Source organism: Frieseomelitta varia, unplaced genomic scaffold, assembly GCF_011392965.1.
Source record: "Frieseomelitta varia isolate USP_RPSP 00005682 unplaced genomic scaffold, Fvar_1.2 scaffold_187, whole genome shotgun sequence".
Lineage (NCBI taxonomy): Eukaryota > Metazoa > Arthropoda > Insecta > Hymenoptera > Apidae > Frieseomelitta > Frieseomelitta varia.
Window position 1 is genome coordinate 171,596 of NW_025109605.1, and position 14,256 is coordinate 185,851.

Genomic DNA, 14,256 nt, shown 5'->3' on the forward strand with positions numbered 1-14,256 from the left:
ACATATAAATAAGTTAATAAAAATATAAATGTAAGTAGTAAGATAATATGGTAGTAACGATTTTTTTTTAGATAGATTTCGAAGATTTTAAGGTCATATCTTCTTAAATGGAATGAAATGTTTTCCATTTATTAATCGATGCAATTTGACATTCTTTATAAAAAAAATATAAACCTATGTATGTTCGAAAAATTAATTTAGGAAATATTTTAATTTTAATTTTATAAAATCTATGCATGAAAGACAAAGATAATATGAACATAAGCATATTGGCCTTGTCTTTCGTCTTATTTCACATGATAAATTTTACAGAATTAAAGTATATATATGTAATTAAATATATACGTAACTACATGAATAATAATTTAATTATTTGCATAGATAATTAGTTTCATACCATTTTATTTAACTGAAAAATTTTGCCAGAATTTGTGTTTTAATCTTGTATTTACTAAAAAACAGTATTTTCTTCTCGTAACGAACTTAATATAAAGTGGAAATTATACCCAAGAAAAAATATATTTATCCTCTTGCATTTTCAATTAACGTGAATCTTTTAGCATATAAATTTCATTTATACAATAATTAACCACGTGCTTCGTATAAAATGAAATAATGAATTGAGGCAATTATTTACAAAGAACTACCGGTTTCAATGATTTTGAAATATATTGTCGAGGGCATAATTCTAAATAATTTTTCTTTGTACAACATGTAATTGTCGCTTGTTTTTAGTTCTCGAAATATTTACAAAAACATACTATATTAATTTGAGTTGGATTTAAGTTAAGAAATCGGAGTGAGAATGCAGACAGAGAGGCGAAGATTCTCTTCCGCTTACGTTTTTTCTTTATAATACAGTATTTTTAATTGTGAAATAAAGTTATTATTAAATTCGATTTCTGCCATTACATCAAAAAATGCATATGTCCTATTATCATAACGATACTTTCTGCGAAACAAAAACTATTTACTCGACTTAATGGACAAACTATAATTGCGTGCACCTTTACCCGAATTCTCAACCCAAACCTCATTTAAACACGAAAAAGTATCGAATATATTTCTGCAAAGATCAAGCAATTAAACCGAGTTACATGTACAAGGAAAATTACTCAGAATTGTATGCCTGACATCATATTTCAAGACTATTCAAGTCAATAGTGTAAATAGTGTCCCTTTAAAATAATTAATACTATATTGATATTGATTACTACCACATAGAATGAAGAACTGAAGAATTTAACCATGTTAAACATGCTTTCTGTTCTTTTTATTTATCTATATATCATAACGTCAATTAAGTGAGTTTGTGTTGTTTACAACGTTTTTTCACGAACAAAGTTCAAAATGATTACTTTATAAATTTGATGATGCAAACCTAATTAACTTTTGTTTGAAATACTTTTTGATTACATTATATCGAAAGTGTATGAACGCCTTATATAACATTGACATCTTGTATATATCATATAAACTTATAATAGCATATACTTTTATATAACATATAAAATAATTATTTTCTGAAAATAATTAAAATAAAGTATAAATAATAATGATACCATTATTTAGATACTGCTAATTTCGTTTTATTCATTTAATCTTACATTCACGATTTAAAATTGAACGCGTGTTGATGATATATTAATTAATATTTGAAAAAATAACATTGAGAGAGAGAAAGTAGTAATAGTAATAATTGTATTAAAAAAACAGAATCATTAACAAAAAGTGTTTTTTTTCTTAATTTTATAATGTTGATCATATTACAGTTATTTTAATTTTTCGTTACCTAATATAAAAAATGAAAAATCTGACAGAGGTGTAAATGAAATAACGCATGAATGCATATACACTAAATGAATTTTCAATATCGATTTACTGAGAAATATAGTTTCATGCATGAAGTAACATTACTTTACGCTTTCGATTACTTTTTACGTGGAATCAATCCGTTTCGGATTGCATATTTCTATATTTATGGAATATCCTTTTGCGCCTAAATAGAGGTCAAACTGCAAATTGTTTTGATCGATTTATTTTGATTTACCTGTACTGCGCACAGAAAAGTATAATTTATAAACAATAAAAGTGTTTTTCTAGAAAGTTTAAAACTGATATTTTATAAATTCAAGTCCATCTCGAATCTACTTGCTATATTTATTTGACAACATAAATCTTTACTTTAACTTATGTGCAAATGATTTGTCTCTAGAATTTCACACTATCCTATAATTCTAGTTCATTGAAAAACATATTGAACTTAAATCTAAAAGTAGTTTTGCACTTAGCAAAATTGGTAATACAAATTCAATGTAATTAGTAGCTTTAAAAATAAAAGTATACTGTTCACAAACATTAGGGGATACTTCAAAACGAATAAATATATAAAGCGATAAAAAGAAGAAGCATTTGATTTTTTTTTATCAAACAAGAACATCAAAAAAGTAAACGACAAGTCAAAGAAAGTTGTTCGATTACACAAATGAGATGCAAAACCAACTTTTATTTCATTGGTGAAAATGGCCGAAAGTATACAAAAGGCTGAAACTACTAAAGTATCTGCACGTTTCCTGATCTAAAAATATACATCCTCTTGCAATCAAGAGGCAGGAATCGAACGCATAGACTGGCCTTCACGTTCTCCAGTCTTGAATCCTATTGAACATGCTTGGGATGCACTAGGAAGACGTCTGGCAAACCGTCCAATGCCTCCCACAACATTTCTTGAGCTAGAAGTTGCCCTGAAGCAAGAGTGGCAGAGGATCCCACAAGAACTATTGGACAATCTGATCTTGTCCATGCCACAACGCTATCAGTGTGTTTTGGCAGTCTTGGGTGGATACTGAACAATCAATGTATGGCACTCTCTCGTCCAGTTTGATATGCTTCTGTTCACCCTCACCAATATGTCACTTGCTACTCAATCACGATAATTAGGTTTGCATCTCATTTGCATAATCGAACAATTTTCTTTGATTTGTCGTTTAATTTTCTGATGTTCTTGTTTAATAAAAAAAAATCAAACGTTTCCTTTTCTATCGCTTCATATTGATATTCATATATCCCCTAATTTTTATGAACAGTATATATAAATATTAATGAAGGGGTTAATAAAATAATTTGCTATCAACAATTTGTAAATTTATAGATAGATGGATATATATAACAGATACCCACATCAAATATTGAAAAAATATGAGTTGTCCATAAATCAATGATTAATTAATTTTGATTGAATTACTGATTAATTTTATTTTCTAATTTTTCTCTGTTCAAATTTCATTTCTTTCTATAAAAATCAAAGCACTTGATTTTTATATTCAAAATAAATTTCCTTAATGATAAAGCTTAATACCACTAAATGACAAAAATTTTTTTGATTATGAAACAATAAATAATTTATTTCAGAGGTCAATGTGATTATTTCAAAGATATTCTATAATCTTCATTTTGTATATCATTAGATAAAAGCTATGCTTATAATAATACATTCATAATGCTTATCTATTCATAATGCTTATTTACTTAAAAATCATTTTTGTACTATTCTTTCAAATTATGTGAAATCATTTCAGTAAAAAATACAAATTGAGTAATCGTAAGAAATATGTATTATAGTAATAAAAATATTTCATCAGCATAATTTGTATATACGTTTCAAATAAGATGCTAAATTTAGACAAATCACATTTTGTTCGCCTAAAAGTTTTAAGTATCTAAGCCTTTTGGATAATATTCAAAATACATCATTTTTTAAATTTTTATTTATATATAGACAAAACATTTCGTGTCGAATACAAAATGTATTTTGAAGTAACTGAATCGATAATCATTAAAATAATTGTTATTCATACATATTATTCATATACATATACACATGTACATTAAATTTATAATTGTTTGACTTAAATTATGTTTTACACGAATTGTATTAAGTGAAATACAATGCGATTTTTACTTTACATTGATTTTATTACGATTTTTATTACTTTATATTAACCTCTTAGTTGATAAGTGAATCAAATCCCTTTTCTTATTGTTGTGAAAATTGAACTTTCTAAATATAATACTTTATAATAGATTACGAGAAAAATGCAAAGAAATAGATTGGAAATAATTATAATAATATAAAATAACTAACTTATAAGAAAGTTACATTTTTTCAATATGAATAATCAAGTGCCATTTATATACAATGTAGAAGTTGACTTTTATTCTTTATAATAAAACTATTCTTTATAATAAAAAAATTTATTCTTTAAAATAAGATATATACAAATTAAATTGATAAATGAAGTAAGTTTTTTACATTTTTTAAAATTCATTTTTGCTAATTTTGGACTTAACACCACTCGTCAATTGAAGAGCTCACATAGATATTATTATATTATATTGTTATATTATATTATATATATTATATTATATATAAATATCAATAAAGTGTTTATTTATTTTACAATACATGATTGACGTACTATCGACAAAAGTATGTAATTATCTATATAAAAATCGATTTAACTAATTAACTCACAGACTAGAATTTTTAATATTTATAATATTTATACAAATTTTTATTTCATAGCATAAAAGATACAATTATAAATGTTAATCTATTATTATTATTAATGTTATGTATTTCAATAATACATTTTGCAACATTTTGCAGATCTAGTACCGGTCGAAAGTTGACTGCCTTTTGGATAAATGATATTTTAGACTGTTATAATTACATGAAAAAAACAAACCTGAGCTCATTGTAAAGCTTAAAGTTATTATTTGGATAACTCAGAGTAACTTTTCTCAGAGATGTTTTTAAAAATTCAAACGTCTCTAAAAGCATTGAAAAATTTTTCTCGTAACTAAATTTACCATGATTTTGAAGATTAAAATCAACCTCAACAATAAACTTCTAAAACTAACTGTACGATTTTTTTCTGACTATTTTATTAAACTATCGAACTATCAGAGTAAAATTAATGACAAAAATTCAAGAAATCCTACACATTTTGTCATATTTTTATAATTCTTGAAGAGAGAAGTATCTTTATTTTCCAACTCGCTACATTATATAAAAACATCTTTGTAAAAAACGAACTCAGCACCGTCAAAGTACAAGCATTACGTTTTAAAATGAATCAAGCTAGATACGTTTTTCTTCACGAAGTTATAATGGTTCATAACAATTTAGAATGTTTAAAATATCTATCGAAAGGTAGTTGTCTTGAAGTACAACTGTATATATGTATTTATCACGCTGTCTTAGGACGGTGATACAAGTAGATATAAATTTTTTTTTCTACATGCAAAACTAAATTTAAAAAAAAAGAAATGAATAATATTTTCTCAGTTAACACTTCATTTTCGAGAAAATCGAAATTTATTTTATTTTAATTTAATTTATCTTAATTTATTTCGATTTATTTTATTTTGAAATTAGTGAAAGGAAGAAGCTTTTTCCATAATGTGTATTTTCTATACTGAACTTGTTAAGAATATTGTACTCGTGAAAGTAACAACTGAATGCGTTCGCATAGGAGTTAGCCGATTACACGTTTGATCAATTTTCAATTTGATCAAATTTCAAACTCGATTTTCTCGAAAATGATACATCAACCGAGAAAATGTTATCTTTTCTTTTCTATTTATTTTTGCGTATAGAATCACCTCATGTCCGCTTGTATCACTCGTTCTGAAACACTTTGTATATATACATGTACATATATACATATGTATGTGTCAAAAATATTAAATATGAATATTAATTTGGAAAAATTTAAGTTTTAAAGTCTTCTTCGAAAGCTTAACATTTAACATAACCTTAATCAAATAACTAAAATTATAAGCGTTCAATGGTCAGTAATAAATGTCTAATAACGAAGATAATATTAAACTTACCGTAGCAATAAGTAATTCAGTTTTAAATTTAAAATCAATGGAATATAACTTTCACTGATATATAATTTGTTTACAATTAGTCTGTTCGATACACCTATTCACTTGTCAGGTCATTTACGTTATGTGGCTGTCGTGCTACTAGATAGCAACACTTAATTGAACGTGTTTATGAAAAAAACCTGATCAACCTTTCATCTTTGCGTCCTACATCATACCATTCCAATTTTGCATCATGCAGTAGTATTACATCATGAATATTTTATAAATAACATCAATAAAATAATTGTACCGTAAACAAAAATGGAGTGGATGCACATAAATACTTTGTGAGAAAAATAGAAGATGAAATAAACTAGATGCATTGAACGTAATAGAGTAAAACTAATTTAAATATTAATGAAACTAATGATCTAATCAGTCATTGAGTCATGAGCTAGCTCGTGTTTAGAAGAAGAGAAATAAAGATATTGGGCAAAATCATTTAATTAAGCTTGACTTTTGTACAGAAGGAAATACTAGTTTTATCCTAAGGCAAAGAAAAAAAGAAAAGAGAACGAAATTATTCTTTTTGTTTTGAATTTCATTCTTGTAAGTATTAGTTAAGTCATTCGATGAGTTATGAGCAAAATTAAGTAATAAAATTAAAGGTATTGATATCATCGTGCAATAATTTGTAATATCATTAATTGAAATGTTGACTGTTATTTTACGGTAATTGAAAACTGACAATAATTATTAAATATAACAAATAAAGATACAGAGTAATATTAATAACGAAGTTATGGTAAACAATAATTCAATATCGATATCCATGATATGCATATGTATCTAGTTATCCAAATTTAACCCATTATATGTATAGAAAAAACAAAATAATGACTTTGACAATATATTCCAAAGTCATTAAAATCAGTGGCAATTCCATCTTTTTATATAATTACTTAAAATATTAAAGAAAATGTTCGAAATAACTTAAGTTCGGTCATAAAGTAAAAATATCTACTAGATATCCGAAAATATCTAATAAAAATTGATTCTATTTCCTGTTTTAAATTTTTGAAAGTTCTCCTGTACTCCATAAATTTACATTGATTTCAGAATAACTTTATAAATAGTTAGTTTGTTGTGTAGTGACAGTTGAAATTTCCATTTTATATAGTTTGAGATTCAACTCTTTTCTTTTGTGCACTACTTAACATACTGTCCAAATGCATCTCAAGGTACTTCGCTTTATCTATAAACGGCAAAAGTTGACCATATAACTTGACACTAGGATAGTTTTTTCTTTTCGTACTAAAAGCGATCATGTTTCTATATCTCCAATTCCTTTCTGAAGCATTTTAGAAATTATCTTGGGATCTTGATTAATTATTAATGTTACAGTATTGTCGAACATAGCTACTCTAATGTTGACTCTAGACTGGGCAGAATTGTTCTCGAATAGCTCTCTAACAATTCGCTAATAGTTGTCGCTTGCGATCTTCAACGCATCCACATACACTTCAAGCTCGCGAACAGATTCTTTGACGTACTACTGGGCGAACTATGCGCTGTTGCAAGTGAGCTCGCTATAACTTGATCACTATTCGCTAATGTCCACACTTTACTCAAACTATACGTCAACAGCAATGTGGGTGCGGCATAATATCTCTTTGTACAAAGAGTATAATTTTCGCGCCGAAACACGCTTGCGACTTGCGTTACTACAAACGTAATGGGATAGAAATTTTCATCTATTACTTAAATATGATTTTGGAAATAAAAAATATTGAGATAAATTTATTTTAATTTTGTAAAATAGAACGGGATACCAAACTTTATTATCCAGACTAATATTTAAGAAGATAACTGAACTTCTTTTTCTCTGGTACGTTTGAGATTATATTATATTAGACTTTAGATTTATTCAACTGTTGAGTAATTATTTCTGAAATAATCTGTGAAATAGTTAGTGATCAGTGAAATAATAGTGATCAGAATCAAAATAATTTTGAAGTGTGAATGAGTCTTGATTTATATCGATTTTGATTTCGGTTCTATATCGATTTTATAGCGTCTTTATAATGGTAATGAATATATCGAGTTTATTATTGTATTTCAAAATATTTTATGAATAATATACATTTTTTGAATCGGCAGTCAATATGTTTATATCTCTTTATTATAATAGAAAGCTTATTCTTTGGGCCGAAAGATTGAAGTTTAAAACTTCTTATCAATTGTTGAGCATTTCAAATTTTATCCAAACATTTTATTCTGATAAAGAAGTCTTATGACTTCTGTTTAAATTTTGATAAATTTGTAAAAGACGACAAATAATAATTATAATTAAAGTTTATAAACATTGAAGTATTATTATTTTATTATTAACTGATTAATACAATATGTACATACCCAGTATAAAATTGGAATTCAAAATTGATATAAGTCAAAATTTTTTTCGTTCGTAATTGTTTCAGATTATTTCAGCTTTTAAAAATTACTTTTAGAACTGAAATCGATATCGTGGCCATTTTAAATCTTTGCTTCAATCATCTAATTTGTAAGTGAAATGACAAGTATTGATTTTTTTATATGGAAATACGTATTCAGTTCCTTATTTGTACGTATAAAAAATATTTTAATAGTATTTTTCTAAGCTCTACTAACATATAGACTCATGATATCGAATGCTTATTAATAAAATGTGAATTATTTACGGAAAATTTAAAAGTATGAAAATATAGAGAATACATGTAATGTATGAAAATATAATAAAATATCTAAAATAATCTGTTAACATCAGTTATATTTAACAATTTTATTTTTAAAATTATATTTACAGAAGTATAACTATTGTTTATTTTTTAGTTTTTTAACTAATAATTTTTTTTAACAAAAAACGAGCGATGAGTAAACTCTTTTGTAGGAAAATGACGTTGATAATATATGTCAAAGTCAAAATCGTTTGAGATAAATCTCCTAAACAACATTACTACGTAATTCTAACATTACTACTATCTTCTATTTTCTGTTTGTTACTTTGCTTACATGCTTTTTCTTATATGCGTTGAGCATGTTTTATTTTCAAAAATAAGAAGTTATCTTTTTATTAAGTGAAAATGAAAATCAAGTATACGCATAATGCAAAAAGATTGGAAAAAATTTTTTTCTTTGAAGATGTGTACAATTTACGTCATAATTTAAAAAATAAAATAATTTAAAAAATTTTTTATTTAAAAAATAAAATTATTATTATTTAGATGATTAGTATAAGTAACAATCCAGTGTTATGTTGATAAAAAATTGTTTGCAACAAAAATTATTTATTCTCTATTCACTACTTTATTTTGTCCGAGACATGAAATTACGAATGCGAAAATACTGACCTTGTCCTTCCGCGATAGATATTATAAAATAAAAGTTAAAATATCTCTTAAACTAATTATCTTTAAGAGAGAATATCGAGTTTTGTTACCTAATGCATAAAAAATATATGATTCTATATGCAAAAATAAAAATGATTGAGATTTCGAAAATGCCCTCTACCTAGATAAATCCCATGATCATAAAATGTTTCTTTCGAAACACAATAAGTTTTACTTAAAATTTTTTTACAATAAGAAATGCTTTTAATTTAGTTAATTTAAATTAATTGCATGGAAAAATGAAAATGAGACTCTCTGAATATGTATATTTCATATCTCTTTATCATATTGTTAATGTGTCTGTTGGGTATAAGATGCAAAATACATACATTGATATGATGTATGATTGGTATAATTTCTTTATTTCTGTATTAAAAAAAATTCCTTTTTCCTGTATAAATTTCTTTCCTTTTTTTATTTTTATTCAGTTTACTGAACTAAAATTTTAACATTTGATAGAATGCATATGGAAATTCTTGGATTGTTTTCAAGAAGTCTCATTGAACGCTTTTTCTGTACAATACTTTTTATATTTAATCATATTTAAAAATCTTTCTATTAATCAATGCGTTTGTTCTATTATAGGATGCCTTCCTTTGATCTGGTAATTAGAAATTAACTGTTTATTTTTAATTATTTTTAAAGTTTATAAAAATTATTTCTCTCTAAAATTTTGGTATACATTGTAATGACACTGACTAATGTGGTGATCAGATTTCTCAATCTTGGCAATATTATCATTTATGCAAATTTCTATCTACTCCAAAAATCAATTTAAATAGTAACCTACTGCTTGTCATGTGCTTTTCTTGATAATTCATTGATAATCTTTCCATTAATTAGATCAAACTGCAGGATTCTCTTTAGTTTTATTTTAAAAATAATTTGCTTTATCTCTTTTTTTTTGGAATGCCTCGTATTTCAATATCGTTCTCTTTATTTTCGAACGAATCATCTGTTAGTGAGCTTGCTCGTCAAATGTCATAGCTTGTTCTGTCGAAGTTTTTATCCCAGTATTTTGTGGTAAAATTTTTTTGACGAATTCATGCGATTTCTGAACAAGAAAATTCATGTACTATAACTACTCGCATAAGAATAATTTATTTAGTCATTTTGACGTAAAAACGTTGCTCGTCAAAACGTTAATTAGTCAGAAAAAGCATTCACTGTAACCGCAGCTTAGATTTTTTGTTTGTTTGAAAGTCTAAGGCTTTGGAAGAAGTTTTAATATTGTTTTAAAGTGATTTTATATTGAAAAAAAAATAATATTGCTATGTCATTTTAACTCTTCAAATGGTTATCTTGTACTTGTATGTGTCATGACAAGTCAATTCATTGATAATTCAAGCGGGATAATCTCATAATATAATGCGAGATAATCACAATATTTTGTATTTTAAGATTATTTCAAGGTTATCTTGTTTTGTATTTTAAGATTATCTGTTGATTTATAAGGCTTTATTATTAGATTTAAAAATTTGGTAGTAGCTAACCGTTTCGTTCAAAACTAAATTAATACACAAGATATTTTTTTTTTTATTGAGTTTGTCTGTGTTGTATATAATAGTTATATATAATAGTTATATATAATAGTTATATATAAATATAGTGTTGTATATAATAATTATAAATATTGCAAAAGAAATTGTGGAAAAATATGGTGAAATGCTAAATACTCTTCTCATTTGGTACATAAGTCAAAGTTAAATATGTATATTCAAAATATGGCACCGATAGCAAAAGAAAAGTTTCAAGATTAGGTATTTTAATAAAATTAAAGTACGCAGACCTATAATTATAATATATTTAGCGCAAACACTTGTTATCAGTCAAAGATAAATTTAATTGATATTAAGACATCGTCTTCGCGAATAAACTTCATGTTATACTATGTATAATAATCAGAGTATAAAAGTTATGAATAGGAAGAAATCGGAGTCACAAAAATGCGAGAATTAAATTCTATAAAGAAAAAAATTACAAAAAGATATAGTTGTTAGTAGAAGTAAATATACAATTTATTATATTATTAAAAAGTGAAAAAATATGGGGACTTTTGCAAATAAGGTCGTTAAGCAAATTAACTCGTTGAAAAAAAATAGTATAAATTATCCATGAAATAAAAAAAAAAAGAAAACGTAGCTATATTACCTTCGAAACTTGTGAGAAACTTTGGCATTTAAAAAAGTGCATTAGAACTTTGTCAAAGACTCCCGCAAGAAAGTAGTGTTTTCATGATAAAGTTGCAAGGAAGAAATATACACTGAAAAAACAAATGAAAGAAAATTAAGGACAGTCCATTTGAACCAAAAACATTGAAGTTACTTTCATTTGATTCAAAATAACCTCAAAACATTGTTTTTCATTAAATAATGTACATTTTAGTAAATTTTAATTTAATGTATTATATTAGATTTAATATATTATTATAGATTTAGATTTATACTAGATCTATATATATAGATTTAGATTTATTATAGATATATAATATATTATATATAGATTTAATACACTATTATATACATATTACAGTATAGGTGAGAATTTAAGCATGATGTTACAGTATCTATTAATATGTTACTTGTTTTTAATTTATTACCATACATGTATATATTATTTTTTAGTCATTTATGTGAAGATTTCTCTGTGTTTTAATCGGTTAAAAATTAAATATGACCTTATCATACGTAAGTGACGAAGACATTAATTTATATATGACCTTATCATACGTAAATGACAAACGTTTTATTAGTTTGAGATTAATCATTATGATACCATAATTTATTTAATTTTGTTTAGTTCATTTTGTATTATTTTATCATGTTTTATTTATTTCATTATAAATATAGATTTTAAATACATAATATAACTATTCATATCATGAAACATAAAAATTGTCTCGTTATTAGTTGTGTAAAAACTTACACCGTATGTTCAAATATAATAATATAATACAATTATGATAACTTACACATCTATATATTTATGAAACTTTATGTTAGATCCATGCAACTTATTTATTTCATTTTCAGAAATCAACATAAATATTATAATTATTCTATTGTTATAGAAAATGTACATTAAGCCTAGCTAAATTAGTTGAAATACAATATTTGTAAAAGTATTAGACATCGTACTTTTTATTTTAAAAAATAAATAAAATATGCAATTACTTTGCTTATAACTACCTAATGACGTAATCTATAAGTATATATTTTGACAGTATACAAAGTACTAAAAATGGTTATATTGATAAATATAATTTTAAAACAGTGTAAATATTTTACGTGCAATTAATATCAGGATATCCTTAATATAAGAATATAAAATTAAAAGTATAAAATCGTAATATTAAAAGAATAATTAAATATCAATACAGAAATAGATATTCAGAAACACATTTTTAATTGCATTTTGTTTATAAGAAATTTTAAATCTTATCATGTCTTATAAGAGACAGAAACATTTCTGATTTGGCAGAGTCCTATAAATCATTATGACGAAATCAAAGTTTATTGATGTTTGAATTGCTTGAAATTGATACATCCTTATTTATTGATAATATTTAATTTAAATAATAGTCTAAAAATCATTGAAATAAAATATAAATCTACAACAAAATTTAAGCATTAATAGATGATCTAAAATTTATCTAATACATTATAATTTTGAATCAAAATAAAGACATTTGTATAAGAAATCAGTAAATCAATGAACTATATGTCATATATTTTACTGCATTTTAAAAACTAAACAATTTAATTGACTGACTAAATTTGCTTAATTATATTTGTTTTTGAAAATTTAATTTTCTATCATATATTATTATTATTATTAATATGTCATATATTATCATTGTTATATTGTTATTTTGTTTTTATAACATTTAATTCTAAAAGTGTGAGTGTCCTTGGATGAGCAAGAGTCTTTTGTCTATAGTTATGAAGTTTATGGTATAAATATATGTGAGAGTCTAGTGTAAATGATGTTTTGAAGAATGTCCTAGAGCAGTTAGTCTTTACAGAAAAGTCAGACAGCGAGAACTGATAAGTAAAGCGAGATAGAGAGTGACAGTGAGAAAAGAGTGTGAAAAGAGAGAACTGACTTATCATTTCAATATAATATTTTGTTATCATCTTTGGTGTAAATATACTTTGTGTTTTTCGTTGAAAGATAAAGATATTATTGTCCCATTCTACCCACAAAAAGAAGACTTAAAGGATTTAAAGTAAATTATGATTAATTAATTAAATTATAATTAATAGAATTTATTATTTCTTTTTCAACAGCACGTATAGTTAATATGTATAATTTACATATTTTTATAAAAATTGAAAGTAGTAAAATATAATAAATAATAGTTTGAAAATCATAGACATATAATTATGACGAAAATGATATATAAAAAATTCAACTATCATATGTACTATATTATTTGCATATTTTTACAAAACGAATAATTTGTCTACGTACCTAATATTGTTTTTTTCTTCTCGGTGATTTCTTTTTTCCACTTTGTATTAAAAGTAAACTAATAACATTTATTTCAATACAGCTTGAATTGAAAATTTGTATGTGTATTCTCCGAGTTTATAACGAGAACTAAATAGATTATTCAATGAAACGTCAGTTTTAACGCTGATAAGTTTTCATTTTATCTCCTCATTTATGCCACAACATTTTTCCTTTGTAAATTTGTAAATATAATAAATCTGTCGACCTTCGTTTAACGGAGCCTGCCACGTATAGACTTGTTTTTACATGTTCGGTGAAACTAACACATATGAAATGTAGTGTACGGTGAAGCTGGTGTGAGATTCGTGCATCGCCCAGAAGGTTTTTAATGGTGCTGAGAAATATTTTAAGTTTTAAACATAATTTCATAGACGTATCTATATCGTTTCAAAAGGAATATCGTGCAAGGAAAACTTTTTTTAATATTATTTAGAAT

At 24.9% G+C, this 14,256-nt stretch overlaps 1 protein-coding gene across 2 annotated transcripts in view; it reads right to left on the reverse strand.

Annotated features, from left to right (window-relative positions):
- The window catches only part of LOC122539011 (4-coumarate--CoA ligase 1-like), a 64,265-nt gene extending 50,459 nt beyond the window's left edge, over positions 1–13,806 (reverse strand). The window contains exons 1-2 of one of the 2 annotated variants that reach the window (XM_043673569.1): positions 13,779–13,806; positions 11,457–11,518 (exon numbers count right to left, since the gene is read on the reverse strand). In XM_043673569.1, the coding sequence (XP_043529504.1) occupies positions 11,457–11,498 (42 nt within the window). In that variant the 5' untranslated portion in view covers positions 11,499–11,518; positions 13,779–13,806. Of the gene's footprint in view, positions 1–11,456; positions 11,569–13,778 lie in introns of both variants that reach the window. The other variant, XM_043673568.1, reaches the window with a different exon arrangement.
- Positions 13,807–14,256: the final 450 nt, after the last annotated feature.